Here is a 19,707-nt window from a genome sequence, read left to right as displayed (position 1 = left end):
CTGTTTCGGACACAAGCCAGGATGCTCTTGGCCTCCTTGGCCACCTGGGCACACTGCTGGCCCATGCCCAGCCGGCCGTCAGCCAGCACCCCCAGGGCCTTCCCCGCCAGGCAGCTTCCCAGCCGCTCTGCCCCAGCCTGTGGGGCTGTGTGGGGTTGCTGTGACCCACGGGCAGGACCCGGCACTGAGCCTGGTTGAACCTCACACAGTCGGCCTCGGCCCATCCATCCAGCCTGTCCAGATCCCTCTGCAGAGCCTTCTTGTTCTCCAGCAGATCAGCACTCCCCCATAATTTGGTGTCGTCTACAAACTTTCTGAGGGTGCACTTGATCTCCTCATACAGATCATCGATAAAGACATTAAAAAGAACTGCCCCCAGTACTGAGCCCTGGGGAACACCACGTGTGACCGGCTGCCAGCTGGGTGTAACTCCATTCACCACCACTCTTTGGGCCCGACTGTCCAGCCAGCTTTACACCCAGTGCAGAGCACACCCGTCCACACCATGAGCAGCCAGTTTCTCCAGGAGAATGCTGTGGGAGATGGTGTCAAAGGCTTTACTAAGGTCCAGGTAGACAACATCCACAGCCTTTTGCTCATCCACTGGGCACATCACATCAGCTTGCTTGTCCTAGAAGGAGATCAGGTTCATCAAGCAGGACCTGCCTATCACAAACCCACGCTGGCTGGGCATGATCCCCTGGTTATCCTGCATGCACGTGCTGTGTGATGGTGCTCGGGATGACCTGATCTGTAACCTTCCCCAGCACCGAGGTCAGGCTGACAGGCCTGTAGTTCCCCAGATGCTCCTTCCTGCCCTTCTTGTAGATGGGTATCACCCTGGCTGACCCCCAGTCTTTTGGGATGTCCCCGGTTTGCCAGGACTGTTGATAAATGGTGGAGAGCAGCTTGGTGAGCTCCTCTGCCAGCTCCCGCAGTGCCCTCGGGTGGATCCCATCCAGCCCCACAGACTTGTGCATGTCTAAGTGGAGCAGCAGGTCACTAACCCTTTCCTCCTGGACTGTGGGGACTTCGTTCTGCTCCTCATTTGTTTCTGTCCTGTGAGACCACATACTAAGCAATGATGACACCTAAATGTTCTTGGTAGTTAGTACACTTTTCTCTGGATAAGTCCTTTCCTTTTGAGTAGTCTTTCCTGTAACATTGTGTCATGAGACTAACTTCAGCTGTCTTTGAGACAGGAGCGGTTTGGTGCAGTGCGGAGCTATAATTTCTGGTGCTGTCCTCTCCCAAACTCAGTGGGATGCAGTTTGTTCCCCCAGACTCAGTGGGATGCAGTAAGGATTGTGAGAGCAGACCGGTATTTAAATAAAAAAATTTAGGGTATTGAAGATACAGTTCTGACTTCTGGCCTTGCAGCAGACTTAATTTTGAGTAGGTTGCTTATTTCTTACCTAAATAAAGAAGCTGTTTTGGAATTAAGTTAGAGCTATTCCAGAATGATTTCATGTTGAAGTACAGCCTCAGTTTCCATTTCCTATCTTGTTTTCCGGATCCTAGTAAGCACCTTGGGGCTTGGAATTGGCAGTGAGGAGACTTGTGTCATAAGCATCTTCAGTTAAACGCTTTGGTCTTCAGTTGCCATTTAGCGTGATCTGGATTGTTGTGAGATTATATCAGTCTCTGTAGCTTGCCTTAACTTCACTTTTCCTTCTGCTGGCCTGGATGCTGTGTGCACCTCCACTCTCCTATTACCTTGCATGTTGTTCCTCCTTGGGGAGCAGAGCTGAACTCAAAAGTCCGCAAAAACCCCACGCCTCTAAGTTTCATAATTGGAAATGGCATTTGTTGTATATCCCTACTATTCAGGGAATACTGTGTGGCAGTATCATTTGTCTAATCACTGCTTTGTTTTACTTGCATCTACGTGTTTGTTCTTTGCTATTTTTTCCCCTTTGTTTTTTTTGGTTTTTTTTTTTTCTCTGCCGTGTTTTCAAAGCTTAGCAAACTTCTTATGAAACATTGGGAAGCTCCCGTGTTAGAGCTGTCAGCTGGACTCCCACTTCTCTGTGTGGGTAGTGGGTTCCCTCCTCTCTGAGATGCCCCGCTGCCATCTTTGTGTTTGCCTGAAGGGATATGGCTGAGGAGGCGAGTCAGACTGACAGGAATAACGTAGAGAGGATTTTCATCTTGTTTTACTTCACGTCAATGACAGGAAGAAATTAAGCCTACTTATTTGGCAGCTTATGTATCTAAGAGATTTCCAGCATCTATCTTAACTGAGCTTTATTTTCTTTGATTTGGGAACCTGTAGCTGATCCTTCTGCAGTAGTTTTGAAAGCTGTGCTACTTAGCAACTGCTGTTAGGGCAGTGAAAACTTGGCTGGCTGCTGCTTTGGGCTCTCTTTCCAACTGAATTCCGTCTGGGAAGGAAGTAATCTTGGGTGGCTGAAAGCTATTACGGGAGCCTGAGTCCTTGCAAATGACAGAAAATCGGGAGACTGAAGGGAAAGAAGAATTAAGTTGGAAGTGACCTCTGGACGCCAGCTAGCCTAACCTCCTGTTGGAAGCTGGGTGAGCTTGGAGGTTAGGTTAGGCTGGCTTGTCCTGTTTAGTTTTGAAATTCTTCCAAGAATGGGAAACCTCGTTTCTCTGGGCGACCTCTTGTAGGGCCTAACTGCTGTCTTTGTGAGAAACTTCATTGTACCTACTTAGAATATCCCTAGTCATTTGTGGCCGTTGCTACTCACTTACTCTGCTGTATGCCTGTGAAGGTACAAGAGGTGAAAAGGGTTGCAGCTGCATTAGGAGTCAGTCTGCTGTTGAAGCAGACTGTAAAGGTAGGTAGGGAGGAAAAACTGTTTCCAAGCTACTCAAACAGGCTTTGAGGCATCATTCTGCTGTGCAGGGTGGAAGACCAAGAGGAGTAGGTGGAGAGAGAACATAGTTTTTGTCACCCTTATGGTGTTTTGTTGGTGTTTTAGAAAAGTTTCGTATTGATTCATAGCAAAAAGTAAACTTTCTGAAGCTTTCCTTGTGTTTCTCACTGAGTGCAGTAAACAAATAGCTCAATGAATTCCAAGTATTGATAAAGTTGGGAAATATTTATTGTGTAGTAGAACTGTTTGTGCTTTGTAATTGATTCACAGATGTATTAGCTTGAGTGCTGAATGAGCAGGAGGCATTTCTGCAGAATAAAATATGAATTGAGCAGTGTGTTTAATAAGGGTCCAGGTGCACATCGCTGTCCTTGTGCATGTGGATACAGCTTCTTTTAAGTAAAGAATGAAAGATGATTTGCCAGCAAGACAACTTGCTTCCAGGTGTGACCCATTAACTTACAGCAATTACTTGATGGGAGCCTGTGTTTACTGAGACTGACATCAGTCACAGAAGAGGTAGGTGCTGTGGTATAGACCTTACTTACCAGGATCCCTGGTTTATGCTGAAAAGTTACATGTTACAGGCTGGCTGGAGGGTTGTGTATTTGTTCATTGTGTTTTGGGTTGGAGTTTCACAAATGGATTAAATCTGTGCTGCTTCCAGAATCAATTTTGCCTTCCTTTGCTGTCTTTGGCTTCCAGTTCCTGTGTCCAAATTGCCGTCTTGTACTGGCATGGATGCTAAGAGCTGTATTAGAGTTGGGCTTAGGGTGAAATGAGCTTTTGGAGGGAATTTCTTTTGATTAGTTCTATTTCAAACAGTCTGATGTAGCTTGTTGCCTGGCTGCTCGTGGAGGGGACGAGCAAGCAAAGGCGGAGGTGAGGAATGCTGCTGTGGACAGCAGGGCTGGTTTAGGGTCTTGGTGAGGCTGAGGCGTGTCACTGCACTGGGCAAAAAGCAGGACTCCAGGCTTCCCGCTGCACATTTTTACTTTACAACTTACTTTCTGCCAGTGAACGTGTCAGAATGCTTCAGCCCTTCAATTGTGGTCATGCAGATTTCAGATGATTTACAAGAGCTGGCGGCTGTGCTGCTTTTCTAGGCTGGTATAGTTTCCTGTTCCTGTTAGTGCCAGGGAAACTGTGCTTGCCCCGTCCAAGAGGCAGTCCACTGAGTCAGTAAAAGGAAATCCCAAGTACTGCTCTTTCTGTAGTGTTCGAGGTGGGAAGGAAGGAACTGCTTCCTGACCTCTCAGGTGCACTATGAGTACAGGTCCTGCACTCTGGAGTCGAGGTAATGTTTCCTGTTAGTATGTCCTCTTGTAGGTGAAGTGATTTTCCTTTGGGTGTGACTTTTGCACTTTCCTCATTTCGTTTACACTTTCCTTGTGTGAATGGCACACCTGGTTTTATCTTGTGTGCTATCAGTACTGCTAACTTCATCAAAAGCATATTGCTTTCTTCCCTAAATCAGCCAAACCACTTTGTAGCTGGACTTGCTTTGTGATGTTGCTTTTTTTTTTCTTATTTCTTTTTTTCTTCATTAGTTGTCTTGCCACTGAAAGAGTTGTACAATAGTTTCTGTTAGCACACGCAGTTGTTTTCAGTTTTCTGAGCAGATACAATACATGAGACTTTTTGTGTTTGGAAAAAGTTAATCTTGTGAATTCCAAGACTGCATTATTACTTCTAAAGCATGCAGCAGCAAGGAAATCCTAGGCTGTTAGGAGTGTTCAGGATCTTGAAAGGCTGAGAGCTTGGCAGCTGTCTGTGGGAGAAAGCACTGCCTGTGAGCCTGCTCTGGGCTTATCCAGTGACTAACAGGACCAGCAGACAGAGAAGCCTTTTGTATCAGGTATGGAGGCTGGCTTCGTGGTGGTGGCAGCTGAGGAGCAGGACTACGTGAGTAAATTACTCTGTGGACCGCTTAGGTTTTCATTTAGACCTGTTCCACTCGCATCTTTCTGATGGATCAAAGGAAACCTTTTTTTTTTTTTTTTTTTGATTGGGTGGATGAACTTGATAATATGTATTTTAACGTGGTATTATGTTTTTTCCCAGTTTCTGATCGTGCGTTTTTTGGTGCTTTTTTGTGAAGCAGCTCTACCTGCAGTGTGTCTTAAATGTCAAAAAGATGAAGAGTGCCTGTGAAAACCCTCTCTCCAAGCTATACTTTTGTCTCTTACCACACAAGACAAAAGTGTAAGAAAGGCTGCAGAAGGGTATCCGTTCTCTTAGAGAGCTGCTCAAGCTTTTCGAGATTCTGCCACCTCAAGAACTGGTGGCAGCCCCAAGAGAATAAGCTGTCTCTTTTGAAGGTAGATTCAACTCTCTGGTGAATAGGGTGGTTTTTAACCTTCTTTATGTTTCTTTCACAGGTTCGTGGTGAGGTGACAGCTGTTAACTATGGCATTCAACAAGATTTGGTATACCGTAGCCCTTGGACTTCTGCTGCCTTTTTCTTATGCCCATACGGATTTCTTCACTTCCATTGGTGAGACATACTTTGGTGTACGTGCTGCATAGCCAAAAGAGTTTCTTGATGGCTCTAAAGTCTGATTCCTGATGATGTGTTAATGACATCCAAGGCTTTAATTGGTACAGAACTGAATCCATTTACTAGTTCTTGGGACCTCATTGACTTCTTCCTTTTGAGAGAAACGTGCTTTGAGTTAAGTCAGTCCAGTTAGCCTAGTGACCCAGGCTAGGCTGTGTATTCATTATGTATTCTTACAGGTATTAGATTTTAGACACAACTTTTGGCGTGGACTGTTGCACGCATGTAGAAGGAAGCAAAACGGCTGTTCAGGGCACATATTTATGTAGGTGATACGATGAGCATACTCTCTCTGGGCCTGTGACACAGCTGAAGATGGCGGACCTTATCACTTCATGATGAACCAGTTCAGCTGCCTGTTAGCAGGAAATGAAGCAATTACTAATTAATAACAGTCTGTTAGGGGACCCATTGAAGTCATGCAAGTAATCTTCGAACTAAAATGCTGGATTAATATTGTATATTAAACATGAAGACTTTGCATATTTTTGTAGCTTTGTCTTTATTTGCTCTACATTATGTATGCTTGGATGAAAGATTATTCTGTTGCAACCTACTTCCTTTTCCAAATGAATCCTAAATTAGTTCTAATAATAAATAAGTGATATTACGTTCATTTCCATGGCAACAAGCTTGGTCCAACAGGAGATTTTCTGCTTAAAAACACAAAAGGGCAAGAAGCCTTACTTAAATATTTCTTCAGGCTTACTTAAACAAATGGCAGAAGGACTTTGGGGAAGAAGGGAAGGAAGTAGAAAAGAGGAAGAATGTGTGTAATTCCCCATTTTTTTTAATTTCTCCTTGTCTAACCAAACTCATTTGTTTTCTAGGTCATATGACAGACTTAATTAATACAGAAAAAGATCTGGTGGTGTCACTGAAAGATTACATCAAGGCAGAAGAAAGCAAGCTGGAACAGATCAAAAAGTAAGCAGCTTGTTTCATAATGCTAATAGTTAATAATTAGAGTCCACACTTATGTAAAAAGTGCTTCCCAAGGCTGATTAAATTTGTGGAATTTTTCCTCTGAGGCAAGGCTTAAACTAGCAGGTTTTGCTGGTTTTTTTGTCCTAAGTTATTATCTCCGAGCCACTGGTTTGTTTTAGGCAGCTTTCTAATGATGAAATCTAATCAACCTGCACTCTGTGTGATACCTTCACTTTAGGACTCCTGCTTGTATGTAATTCCCAAGGGATGTAATTCTTGGAATGACAATTTGGAAACTAAAATGCAGGAAGTCTCCAAACGGGTGTTAGAAGGATTGCAGTGATGCACTAGATGTAAAAGCACTAAAAAGTGTTGCGGCTGCATTGCTCAAGAGCGGTTAACCAATGAATAGTAACAGCCCACTATGGAGCAGAGTCTCTTTCTACATGCTGTATTTAGATTTAAAAGTAAAATAAAGCAGAAGAAAACTGCTTTACTGCTTGTGTAAAAGCAAGAGACCCGATTATTGCTCGGCTCTATAGGTGTGAGGACCAGAGCTCAATATGTCAGATTTTATCCCTGCTAGAAATAAATGTTTTGTATCCTTGAACAGGATGGTTACCTGGCTTTCAGAAATGTCTATAAATCTATCATGAGGATGTTTAAACAGTTTTAGGTAGATGCATTATTTTATTTTAGCCTTTGTCTATTACATTCTACCATCTAGGAAGAAAGATACCTCTGTTGGACTGTATTTTTTTTTATCACTTAAAATACAGAGTTGGAATCGCTCATAGGTTTAGAACATTATGTAAGTGTATTCTTTACAGCTACAAATTAAATGGGAGCATGCCAGTTGGGCATCCAAAAGTGTATAAATACAATTTACCATACAAGCATTGCAGCTCTGTTTTTATTATATTAGAGGTGCTCACTGTCTGGTCAGAAAAGTTAATCTAACTGTCACAGAGAGAGAGAAGAATCTGTAAGAAATGCCAGCATTGTTTAAGTTTGTTGGGCTCTGTACTTTGGCTGAAGGATATTGGTAGCTTGTGTTGACTTAAACTCACTGAAAGTTGGTAATTCACTGAGATGTGGAGGATGGCTCGCACCTTGTGGGTGGCTTGTGGTGGAGGCTTCTATGAAACAGAAACTACTGAAAAGAAATCAGGGCTCTGTGGTTGTGGCTCACGGTTGCAGTGACTTTCAGCTACTCATTAGGTTCGATAGTCATGTATGATGGATTCGACCTGCAGTGTGAATGCACAGTTCGTTGAAAACTGTTTCTTCAGTCTTGGTCTTGCTGGAAGCTGGGCTTGGTCCATGGGAGCACTTGGATCACTGCATTTTGGAGGGAACCCCTTCACTCATGTTGCTGCTGCAAGAACCCAGACATAGGGTCTGTCAGAGTGTAGAAAAACAACTAAAGACAGTGTGGGAAGAGTGAATGCAAGTAGTGGCACCTTTAACAGCTGTAAACATCTACCTGCCTCAGGTAAAGCAGGCAAACTTAATTCAGGCAAACCATATTTTGGAACAAGCTGAATGTCAGCTTGTGTGCAAAGTTCTCTCCAGGCTACAGGTTTTGGATTTGCTTTACAGTGGTGGTGTTGTTTTCTATTCTCCATGGGGTGTGGCTTTTTTAGAGTTAATTTATCCTGTTACCAGGGTGCTGTTACATGTCTTCATGTTCTAGATCTGCGTTGTTTGGGATAGAGAGGGGAAGTTTGGTTGTTTTGCAGACATGTAGTAGCATAGCACTGGTGCTTAGAGCATGACTGACGTGCTTCCTGACTGAGACTGGAGCAGACTCCCTGGATGTTCCTGGTAAAATGATAGATGAACAGCAGCGGTTGTTGAAAGGTGTGCTTGTTTCAGCGTGCATTGGAATTGTGAATGGCTGAGGTCACCAGTGGCGTTGGAGAGGTTTCTGGAGTCAGAGCTGTAGCATCAGAAAGCTGATCTGGGCTCCTCATTTGGGAGTGTGAGAACTACCTCTTTCTTAATACAGGCTCCCAGTATGGAAGGCAGTTTTGTGGTGGGAAGCAAGAGGCTTATAGATTTAAGAGCCTGTGTCTAAACATGAAATAATTTGAGACGAGCATTGAACTACTGTTTTGTAAGCTTTAGGAAAAAGAACATTTAAAAATGTCAAAAATATGTGTAAAGCTTTGTTTTTGATTGGTCCTGCATGAAAACTCATAGTGAAACTCCTCGTATACTGCATGCCATATTTGTGGGAAGGAATTTGTTCAGCAGTGAGCAGTTCCAACAAAAAAAAGGCCTCAAGAACAACGCGAGATTAGGCTGCAGCTGAGGAAGATGATCTTTAAAAAAAAAAAAGGAAGAAAGAAGAAAGTCCTTTTTGTTCCTTCTAGGAGAGCTCATTATATATAGATGACGTAAAAGCCTGCAATTTGTGTTGGGTTTTTTATTAACAAAGACCGTTGAGTAGCTTGAAATGAGTTTTACAGTGCTGGTAGGCTTTTACAAGAGACTTTAACGAATTTATATTTTCACTATAGATGGGCAGAGAAATTGGATCAGCTGACAGATACGGCTACAAAAGACCCAGAGGGGTTTTTAGGACATCCTGTAAATGCGTTCAAGTTGATGAAACGGCTTAATACAGAGTGGGGTGAGCTGGAGAGCCTGGTTCTGAAGGACATGTCTGATGGTAAGTGTGCCTGTAGTAAGAACAAGGATCACATTATAATTGCATTTACTTGACTATGTCTTTCACATGTCATGGTTTGAGTTAGATTTGTGAGTCTGCTTTTGAGGTGCCCTCATAAAAAATCCTAAAAGACCTGCTTTTTCGCTGTCAGTGTGCTGTAATTTAAGTTTTCCAAAAATTTAGGAAAATTACCATGTTTAAACTGAGTAATCTCCTTGGATGCTTTAAATTTTGCAAGGGTCAGGGCTTGCTTCATATATTCTCCCACTTCTTGCGAACTAGTATCTTAGGAAGTTCAATCTCTAAGTGTGGTGACTGGTGAACAGAAAAAGGGGAACAGAACTGCAGGACGTGGGGCTGTCTGTGAGTATGGGCAAGTGCTGTTGCTGCTGATATGCCCAGAGTTAAGGTCTTATGGTTCAAAACCTGAATGTTGGCGGAGACTGAGCATTTGTGGAACTGATCTGAATTAGCATAGTGAACATTTTGCTGCCTCTTTCTTCAGCAGGGACCAGGACATAAAATAGTTGACTCTGAAAGATGCTTAGCTGCAAAGGAAGCTGGATGATTATATTTGACCTGTGAAAATCTGTCTGATCAAGTAACTAGTACAAGGTGTAGGTTTGTAGTAAGAAACGATAAAAAAGTGGAGCTTTCAAAAAAGACCCAGGGTTAGTCTCTGGTAAGGATTCAGCATGTTCAGCTTCCCTGTTGCTGCTGTGAAGGACTGAATAATGCCAACTGAAAAAACTGCACCTGTCGGCCAGAAATCTGAACCAGTGCATCTTAAGTCCTTCTGAATGAGGAAAAAGAGGAGAGGAGGGGAAAAAAAAAACCCCAAGAAACCCCAAGTGGACTGTTCTGTTTTGAGAAAAATCATCAGGAAAAAGGAAAGTATTAGAATATTGGGAGAAGCATAGTGTAGTAAAAGAAAGGATGCATAGCAGTGAAAGGATATGGTAGCTTTTAAAGAAGGATTGCCTTTCCATAAACTAATAGTGTTAAAGAGTTAGAAAAGGACTACTAGAGTGTGGCCAAAATAACAAACTGGCCAAATCTGTGATTTTTTGGATGGCTTTGCAGCCGAGTGTTGCATACTGTGCTTTGTCTGGTTTTGGTTGTGCTGCTTAGTTTTTTACTGGTGGCTATTGGATAAGCTTAACAAACATATTGTCACTGTCCTTAGTTAATACTGTAAAGCTCTTTGTGCTCCTGGATCTTGGGACAAAAGAGTTTGTTTAGTAGAAAAGTCACTTCTCTGAAAATGCTGGAGTGGGTGTCAGTTTGTTCCAATTGAGGTCCTCGTGGTGGGCTTTGATGTTGTTCCTTTTGGTGGCTGTGGGTACCAGGATGCTGGTTCTGCCCTTCTGGCTTTCTAGAGATCTGTTTCCCTCCTCAGTGCAAACAGCCCACCAGCCTCTTGACTGTGCAGAAGCAGAAGGGGGAAAATAGCACCAGTTCTCCCACAGAAGACAGGATAATGTGCTAGCTCTGCAGGTGGCCCCTTCAAGTAACAGCAGTGGTTGTCTGTGTGTTCACCAGAGAGGAGTTGGGAAGCTGTCGTAACAGGGGAGATGATTACGTGTAACGCTAATGACCAGGGAACGGTTCCTAGAGAGAACATTTTTTTACGTTATAGAATCTGCTTGTCTTCTGTTCCGTAAGTGTTGCCCTGGTGCTTCTTTAAAAAGCCCCCAAGTTTTTGATAATTTCTTTGCTTTCTTTTCACCAGAAAAAAATAATCAAAATGCTTACTTTCAACATGTGGGTTGAGTTCAATTCAGAGTTGTGTGAACCTGGATCTTGAGAAATCTGTTTAACTTTGTGTGTTTCTCAAGTTTCTACGTAAATATGTTAATGCCCAAGTCCACAGAAAGCAGTTAGGTTCGCAGGGACTGCCTAGTTGCCTGAAGTCTTACCAAAACCTGTTGGCAGGTAGCAGACATCAGCGTCGTTGTTTCTCATCTTTTTATTGACCAGCCTTAATCTTTACACTGCTATTCTTAGCACTGTTTTGTTTTTCCCTCTTCTAAATTACTTGTAAGTTCCTTGTTACTAAATGAAAAGCCTTTTGAAAGGCAGATTGAGCAGAATGGTTGCAAAACCTACCAATATATTATCTATAATGTGGGGGTGGTTTTTTTGTTGTGTGTGACTTTTTTTTTTTTTTTTTTTTTAAAGACAAAAATGTTTCTGTGTGCAACTGAACGGGTATTCTTGGCCTTTAGGAACAACCTTAGGGCATTTGTTGCTGCTCTGCAGGGCTGATAGCTCTTCCTGGCTTATTAATGGACTTTTCCTAAACTTTATTTTTCCCTTGAGTAGGGAGTTATTTCATGCATAGAGTTTATAGAATCCTGGGGACAAAGGATGCTAAATGTTTCGCTGTCTTGCCCAGGCTTTATCTCCAACATGACTATCCAGCGGCAGTTTTTCCCAAATGATGAAGATCAGACCGGTGCAGCAAAAGCCCTCTTGCGGCTTCAAGACACGTATAATTTGGACACAGACACCCTCTCAAGAGGGAATCTTCCAGGTAAAGAGTCATCAATGTTATTTTTAGAAGACACTGTGAACTTTTACAAAATGTCCTGATTACAAATCATTTGACTCTGTTCTGTCTTGCTTAACCGCGTAGTGTGAGGGTAGCAACAGGAAAGCATTTGAGCTAGCTGATACTTCATGGAAAGTGGCATGATGTGGGTTACTGAACATAGGTTGGTGGAGGTGTCAGTTCTAATTCTGCCACACCTCAAAAGAGAGAAACCTGTTGCTTCAGGCTTAGCGGTGAAGAGGAACGCTGGAAGAGCTGACCTGCTCTGGCATGCTGTCGGGTCTGTTGCTGTGATGGTTCTGTTGGAAACTACATCCGCTTGGCTTCGTTGCCTTTCCCTTCTACTGTCAGCACTCCGCCCAAGGGCACGCGGATAAAACACGCTGCACGGAATGCAAGTTTCTTTCTGCACTGAGACTCTCCTTTGTCCTGTCATTCTCCTCACCTTATTCACATGCTTATTTTCTGCTTGTGCTAGAACTTGAAAATATCTTTGTAGTTGAAGTCTGCATCTTTCTTGCAGTTATGGTAAGATAATTTAGTGTTAATAGTTTATAATAAAAATTCAATAGCAATAAAATCTTGCCTGGGTGAGGATTTTCTTCGTGTTGAAGTGGTTGCGCACTGGCAGATACCTGGTTTTATTGCACAATGTAATGCATTTTAACAGAACAGTTCTATCATTTATTATGCCTTTCCCTCTCATGGATAAGATGGACCTTTCAGATTGGGCGTGACCGAAGTTTCTTTGAGATTAAACTTAATGGCATGTATAAACTGAAGAACAAAAGACAGAGTGTATACACAGACTTGAGCTTATATGGCATTACCTGAGGTAACCTTTAATGGGTTTATATGCAGAAGACGACACACTTTTTTCTTGTTAGAAGACTCTTTCATTGCTGAGTTTTCCTGGTTTCCTCTGTTTGAAAATAGTACTGTGCCAGCTGGCAAAAAAAAATCAGCTCTCTACAATCCATATGTGTTTTTGCAAGCACTCATTGTGGACAGATGCCTAATAAAATTAAGGGTAATTGGCTTTGTATGTTACAGTGTACAACCTTGGTTTGGGTTTAGTTCAAGGCAGTCTCAAAGACCTACTGATTCACACTAATACAATAAGTAGTTGGTTATTGCTTTCTTAAAACCGCACAAAAAATACAAGACTAAGTGCTTTGGGTGGGCTGTAGTTGATAGCTTCTTTTGAAGAAATTAGCTGTCCAGACCATGTGGAATAAAGTGTAATTGCAGAACCTGAAAGTTCTAGAGTACAAAAGAGAACAGGTTGGTCTCTTCAGGGCTCCAGAGAGTGAGGGACATCCCATGTGGTCACTTGTTTGTGCTCACTGGCTTCCTTCCCAGGGATTTTTTGTTGGGCCAGGCCACCAAATTTTGATCAGAATCTTAACTACTGTCATACCACTTACTAATTCTCTTTCCTGCATTACAGGCTGTGCTGTTTCTTTATATTAACTCTCAACCCTATTTGATGATTTCTGTCTTAAGCACCGTTTTAAGAGTTGCCTTTTCACCTGTGGATGTTAGGTTGCCCCTAAATGTACCGGGCTATGGCCCTGAAACCTGTTACTCGTTCTAGAGGATCTCTGTCTGACAGCGCTCCACCACCACCGTGCCCGATTGCCTAATCTTGGTGTTATTTTAGAGCTTGTGGCTTCAGGCTTAGAAAACTAAAAACACTGGCAGCACCGGATAGACCACAAGGTGTTTAATTAATCAGCAGAAACAAAAGTTGTTCTGTGGGATACTGCATTTCGTGGACTGTCTCTTCAGCTATTTAATCTCTTAAGGCACATCTTCAACAGAGTAATTCCCCTGTGTGAATGCAGCTGCGGGAGCTGTGACTATAAATTCGGGATGTATTAAGATATAATCAGGAATGTAATTTTAGCTGTAAAACTGGCAGGTCCTGTTTCCTTTCTACAAGATTGAATTTGGTTTTTCATTGGGCCTTAATTTACAGTGGCAAAAATAGGAATCTGTAATTTGCTTACTAGTGCTTTAATCTTTCAGAGATCTCTTCAAATGTTTCTAAAAATCACTGACTTCAAAAATCTTGAGCAGCTGAGAATTTACTGACTTATTTTTCTTTTTCCTCCCCCACTAAGCCATCGCTAACGAGATGTGCTTCAGTAACATTTTGAAAGCGATAATGCAGCGTCTTTGAAAACAGATCTCTGAAACTTCATATTTGGCTTACTATGGCTCTTGCTCAAAGTGTTTGAGGTTTTGAAGAAGGAAGGTTTATTTTACTGGATTTTTCACTAATGGTAAAGACATTTAGCTAGTTGCTGGTATTCTAGCAATGGAAAACTGCATTTAACTGCTTATGTGTCCTGCCAAGGATTTACAGGCTTTAGATACTTAGAAACTGAGTGTTCAACAAAGAGCCACCACAGAAGGGAGGTACTGAGGAACAGAAATAAACCTTGCTGTGAAGACTAAGAAATAACTGCATGTTACTCTGAAGACTGGTCTGGAATTCTATGTAAATTCTGTTTGTCTTGGTTTGCTTCAAATACAGGTGTGAAGCACAAATCCTTTTTAACAGCTGAAGATTGCTTTGAGCTGGGAAAGATTGCCTACACCGAAGCTGACTACTACCACACCGAGCTCTGGATGGAACAAGCTTTGAAACAGTTGGATGAGGGAGAGGTGTCTTCTGCAGATAAAGTCTACATTCTGGACTACCTGAGTTACGCTGTGTATCAGCAGGGGGATCTGGGCAAAGCCATGATGCTCACCAAACGCCTTCTGGAACTGGGTATGTGAAAGGGAGACCCACAGCTCACCACCGTCTAGCTCTGTGCTCCAGCAGGTGCTAGCTATGGATTTGTACCGGGGAGCGCAGCCTTGCCTGTGTTCTGACTTGTATATGGGTTGTTTAAATGGGTTGGTACTGATATTAACATCTTGATGTGTACTTTTCAGTAAATTCAGACTTGCCAGAAATTATATTTTGTTACCATATTTTTAGAGGGACAGTTAGTCTCAACTGCCATGTCAGAAAGCGTCACGGTTAAGGCTTGCTCCTTCCTATTGATGTATTTTCTGCCTCCTGTCACTGTTGGCTTCTAAGCACTTACTCATCTTAGTCATACTGCCTGAAATTTGGGTTTCTTACTCTATTTTCCTTTGCTGTGTTGAGATCACTTCCCCTTAGGTACAAGCACAAACAAAATTAATCAAATTGAAACTAGATCAGTGAATGCAAAATCTGTGCAGGTTATTTAAATGCAGATTAAGCATACTTGAGATGAAAAGCTTGCCAAAATGAGAAATACAGAATGCCGTACAGTGAGCTACAATTCTGTCCATTTTGTAAAATACGATAAGTATGTATGGTTCTGCAAATATTCCACTGATGGACTGTGTAAAGGATGTTGCAGGAAGCGCAGAGCTAAGCCTAATACAGCAAAGGCTACTGAGAACTATTTATTATTAAACTGAAGCTAATTCTGTACGTTTAGTGGCTGTTAAAAGCTTTGTCACCGGAAATCTTGATCCCTGTCAGGGAAGTTTTTAAGTTTAAGTCAGTTGTGCTGTCCCAGCTCTCTCCCTGTCCCATTCCCTTCTCTCTTCCTCTCTGGTGAGATTGGCCGGAATGGTCAAACCCCTTTTTTTTCATGCTTGGGCCTCTGTGTGTACTGAGGGGTCCAGGCCTGACAGTGAGCAGTTCCATAACTGCGAATGAGTTGAGCTCACCTCTGAAAGTTCATTGTGTGTTTTCCTGCAGATGAGTAAGGATATGTGCGTGCTGCAGGCTGGCATTGCTTCCAGCTTGGCTCAGAGTTTTAGCTATCCTGTGAATGCTCTCAAACCAGAGTAGATGTTTCTCATTTCTCTTTGAGAAGCAAGTAGTGTGCATCTGTTTTCTTTCTCTTCTTGTAAATAGCCTCTTCTGGATACCTATTCACAAGTTTGAAACTTGCCAGTGATACTTGTCTGTTTCTTTGTCAATAGATCCTGAACATCAAAGAGCAAATGGGAACATGAAATATTTTGAATATATCATGGCTAAAGAAAAAGAAGCAAATAAGTCCAGTACAGATTCAGAAGACCAGATGGACAAGGACACTGAGGTTAAGAAAAAGGATTACTTGCCCGAGAGAAGGAAGTACGAAATGCTGTGCCGTGGGGAGGGTCTCAAAATGGTAAAGTGGAGTAGACTGTTTTCAAATATCTGAAACCAACTGTTACAAAACAATGTCAAGAATTTGTATGTGGCACAAGAGCAAGGAAGTTGTTATAGCAGTTGGCTGACTGATTAGTGTGTGTTGGATTTCTTCCCCATTTTTGTTCCGTCCAGTAGACAAAAAGTAATCCTGCCATAGGCACTGCTGACTAACTTGCATAGGCTACACAATGTAATTAGTGGAATAAGGATGCTGGAAGTCTAGATTTACATGTGGAATTGAATGAGGGTGTTTTTTTAGAGAGAAAATTATTTTTCATAGGACTGTGTAAAGTACTGTGTGTTGCAGTATTACAAAGTAACATTAATATGCTGAAAGTACTAATTTCTCAAACTTAAAGCATCTCTTTTAACTTGTAACATGGCATTAAGATAGGGAAGGTGAATTGTTCCTGTCTCTTGTTCTTGGGACATCTTCTGTTTCTTAAGAGAGATTAATGTCATATGGAAGTTCTCTGATGATGGCTTGCTCCACCTTGCTTTCAGACACCTCGGAGACAAAAAAGACTCTTCTGCCGCTACTATGACGGAAACAGGAATCCTAGATACATTCTGGGCCCTGTCAAACAGGAAGATGAGTGGGACAAACCTCGGATTGTTCGCTTCCTTGACATCATCTCCGATGAAGAGATCGAAACTGTGAAAGAACTAGCAAAGCCGAGGGTAAATGCCTTACACTTCATTGCCTTTTGGGATCTTAGATTTTGTCGGTAGTTTTCTCTGTGTGTGTGATTCTGTCCCTTCTTGAATGCAGATGTGTGTGCAGCGTGCTCACACATTGCTCTTCTCACCTTGTAGCTCTTGGTGACGTGCTCTTCGAAGGACGCAGTGGGGAAGCTGGAAATCCTGTGTAGTTAAGAGAGACTGGTAATGGCAGTGCAGGATTGTCAAGCTTTTCAGCAAACACAATTTCAGTGGATGCTATTTCAGATAAGGAGAATGTTCTACGACAGAAAACAAACGTACTCCAGCTAGGTTGCCTTGAAGCGTACCTGTCATCTGGTTTTTGTTTGGTTTTCTGGTGTGGTTTTTTTCTTTTCTAAGTCTGTATTTGCCAAAGTTGTGACATGGAGAAGAGTGCCATCTGGGGAAAGGCAGCTGTTCTCTGGGCCTGGAATGCCGTTGTGTGGACAAGAATGAACGGTTGCATTCTCCATTCAGTATAAAACTTGAGTTCTGTCTTCCAGGCTTTGAAGTTGCCTGCAGATGAAAGAGCTTTCAGAGGGCAGTACTTAATCAGTGGCACTCAGCTGCTTATTCACAATGCTGGCTCACCAAATCCTATTTCAGAAACTGGATCCCGAGCTTCTTGTTTCTGAATTCAGGGTGATCCGGGGCAGCTCAACTGTCAAAGTCAACAGGAGCATGCAAGCCAAACAGCAAACTGATGGAGTCGCCTTCTGTATCCAGTTGGTGCGACTCTGCATCTCGAAATGTTTGTTGAAGATAAATTGATTTATTTCTCCATCAGTTACCAGTGACTTCTAAAATAAGATTTAAACCTGTAGAAACACAATTTTCCTGCTTTTTTGTTTTTGTTTTTAGCCTAAATAGCTTTTTGTCCAGAGAGAGGTGAGCAGATGGAGATTAGGGGGATAAGTGCGTTAAGTACAGGACAGACTGTTAGCTTGGTCTGTGGCAAAGTAAACCGGCTGTGAGTTATACCTGGGCCCGTCGAGGGTGAGGCTGTCCTTGGCCACTGCACTGAGTAATAGGGAGCCTGAAGGCAATTTAAAAGCTTCCCGAAGGCTGATATGTTGTATTTCTGAGGTATCATTCTGAACTGTAAGCAAGAAGTACAAGCAATTCTCTTCACTTAACCTGTAAAATGTCTCTTCCTGTTCTCCTGCCAGGCAGCCTTGCTGCAGGTCTAAAAATCAGAGCCCCAGTGGTTTTTGTCTGTAGATGATTTAAGTCCCTTTGGTGCTGCAAAAGGTCTGGCATTACGTCCGTGGAATACGATTAAATAGCCTCTGTATGGAGTAGAAATAAGTCTCAGCATGGAAGACAAAAAACTGTGAAAATGGTGATTGTAACTTCTGAACTTGCTGAGATAATTGCTTTCCTATCAAATGTCTGGCTCGTGGTAAAGACTTACAGACCTGTAGTTCGTTAGCATAGAAGCATCTGCATGCGGTTAGCATTCCACACATTTCCTGCGAGCCTTGCCGGGCTCGTTACCGAGTGTAGCACAAGGGCTGCGTTTTTTGAGCTGAAAGGTCCATCTCCTCCCGCCTGATGCTTGGGATGTGACTGTTGCTGCCCCTCAGAAGACCACGTTGTCTGATCCGTGCCCAGCCTTCTGCTATGATGGCAGCTTGAACTGGCAGGACGAAGCCTTACTGCTGAGCTAGGGGAGTCTCACTAGAATCGTGTTTTGTGCCTCGATTCTTACACGTGTCTGCATGGGATGAGAGGAGGCGCAGCCTATGAAGAGTTCCCAGTACCTTTTCTTGTTGGTAGGCATGGAGAGGCCTTGATTTATTTAGTGTCTTTTAACAATAGAAAAATACTTCTAATCGTTTGGGACTTGGTATGCTGTTTTGTGCCTCTTCCAAAATCTGGGCTCTGCAAATCAACCTTTCCGGTTATGCCTGATGGAGAGTGTCTGATAGCGCATGGACAAAGTTAAAGGACGCGCGGAAGGTTCTGAATCAGAGGATCAGCACAGATGGGATGGTGTCAAGTAAATGGAGTGCAATAGAGGGAAGGGAAAGCGTTGAACCAAGAATTCTCTGCGTGACATCAGAATACAAGGTAAATGTCTCTGGTCTAAGCAGGTAGTTTGTGTTAGCAGTCAGTGTTGCAGGACTTCAGTGCTGCTTTTGGTATAGAAAGGATCAGAAAGGTAGGGCTGTATTCGTCTTTGGCTTATTACAAGATCACAGTGTTGGCTGGATTCAATTTAACGGTAAAACTCCTCTTACATGCGTAGGACAGTGCTAACAAAGGACCAGTTGTACATGTGCCATAATAATTGTACTGCTTCCAGCAGTTGCTGCAATATGAAGGAAATGAAAGCTTCTAGTTTACTTTATTCAGACAGCTGTTGTTCTTCTTGCTACAGAAATGGAAACATTGCTTCCTGGAAAACCTGATCTTCTCTAATGCTGTTTAAAAAAAGCAAACCAAAAAAGCCTGAACTCCCTCTCTTTTATTAAAACTGGAGACTCTCCCTCCTTCCCTATCACAGCTTTGTGAATTTCCACCCCCTCCATAAAAGAAAAACCACCGCAAAAGGTGGCGGGGTGGCTTGCGTGCGCTTGCGTGACACTTCCCTTAGGCTTCTGAATGGTCGGATTGCTGTGATGCAGTATGTGCGTTGTAATGCAACTATTCTGATGGTTCGCTTCACAGCTGAGGCGAGCCACCATTTCAAACCCCATAACAGGAGCCTTGGAGACGGCACATTACAGAATTAGCAAAAGGTAAGAGAGCTCTATGCCAGATGTTTTGGGCCTGTAATGAGTGTGTAGATTCTGCTCATTATGGGGAAAAAAGGAGGTGGTCTAAAAAGACAACTTTGGCTTTGTAGCCCACCGCTTGATTACATGCAGATCTGTAACAGGCTGTTACTGCTGAGTTTCTCAGTCTTTTCCTTCAGCTGGAAGTTCTGCGGGTGTATTTTGATTTCTTCTTTTTCTTTGTTTTGGTCACCTGCTCAGTGTGTGTCCTGAGATAACGATCTGTACAAGAAGCGAGTCTCTACAAGCAGTGTAAAAAAAATCAGGTGATGCTACAAAACGTCCAGTAGACTCTAGGGGGTCTGTCTTCCCCTTGCTCTTCTTACCAACCAATACTTGTCCTTCCTTTCCTTGTAAAATCTAGCAGACCACTTAAAGTGCCTTTAAGGGTGTAAGAGCTGCTTCAAGTCCTTACTGTGCATGACAGCTGGAGTGGCATGCAAAACACACCTTCATTAGTCACATGGCATTT

General features: G+C 42.8%; 1 protein-coding gene across 6 annotated transcripts in view; it reads left to right on the top strand.

Annotated features, from left to right (window-relative positions):
- P4HA1 (prolyl 4-hydroxylase subunit alpha 1) overlaps nt 1-19,707 on the top strand; it is a 38,952-nt gene that overhangs the window by 3,581 nt on the left and 15,664 nt on the right. For 3 of the 6 annotated variants that reach the window (XM_055801570.1, XM_055801450.1, XM_055801297.1), the window contains exons 2-9: nt 5,222-5,337; nt 6,231-6,327; nt 8,853-9,004; nt 11,403-11,540; nt 14,101-14,340; nt 15,540-15,730; nt 16,258-16,434; nt 19,129-19,199. In XM_055801570.1, the coding sequence (XP_055657545.1) occupies nt 5,250-5,337; nt 6,231-6,327; nt 8,853-9,004; nt 11,403-11,540; nt 14,101-14,340; nt 15,540-15,730; nt 16,258-16,434; nt 19,129-19,199 (1,154 nt within the window). In that variant the 5' untranslated portion in view covers nt 5,222-5,249. The remainder of the gene's footprint in view (nt 1-5,221; nt 5,338-6,230; nt 6,328-8,852; nt 9,005-11,402; nt 11,541-14,100; nt 14,341-15,539; nt 15,731-16,257; nt 16,435-19,128; nt 19,200-19,707) is intronic. The other 3 variants (XM_055801516.1, XM_055801369.1, XM_055801230.1) reach the window with 1 other exon arrangement.

The sequence above is a fragment of the Falco peregrinus genome, chromosome 1, assembly GCF_023634155.1.
Source record: "Falco peregrinus isolate bFalPer1 chromosome 1, bFalPer1.pri, whole genome shotgun sequence".
In the NCBI taxonomy this organism is placed as follows: Eukaryota; Metazoa; Chordata; class Aves; order Falconiformes; family Falconidae; genus Falco; species Falco peregrinus.
This window is presented reverse-complemented; position numbering and strand designations above follow the sequence as displayed.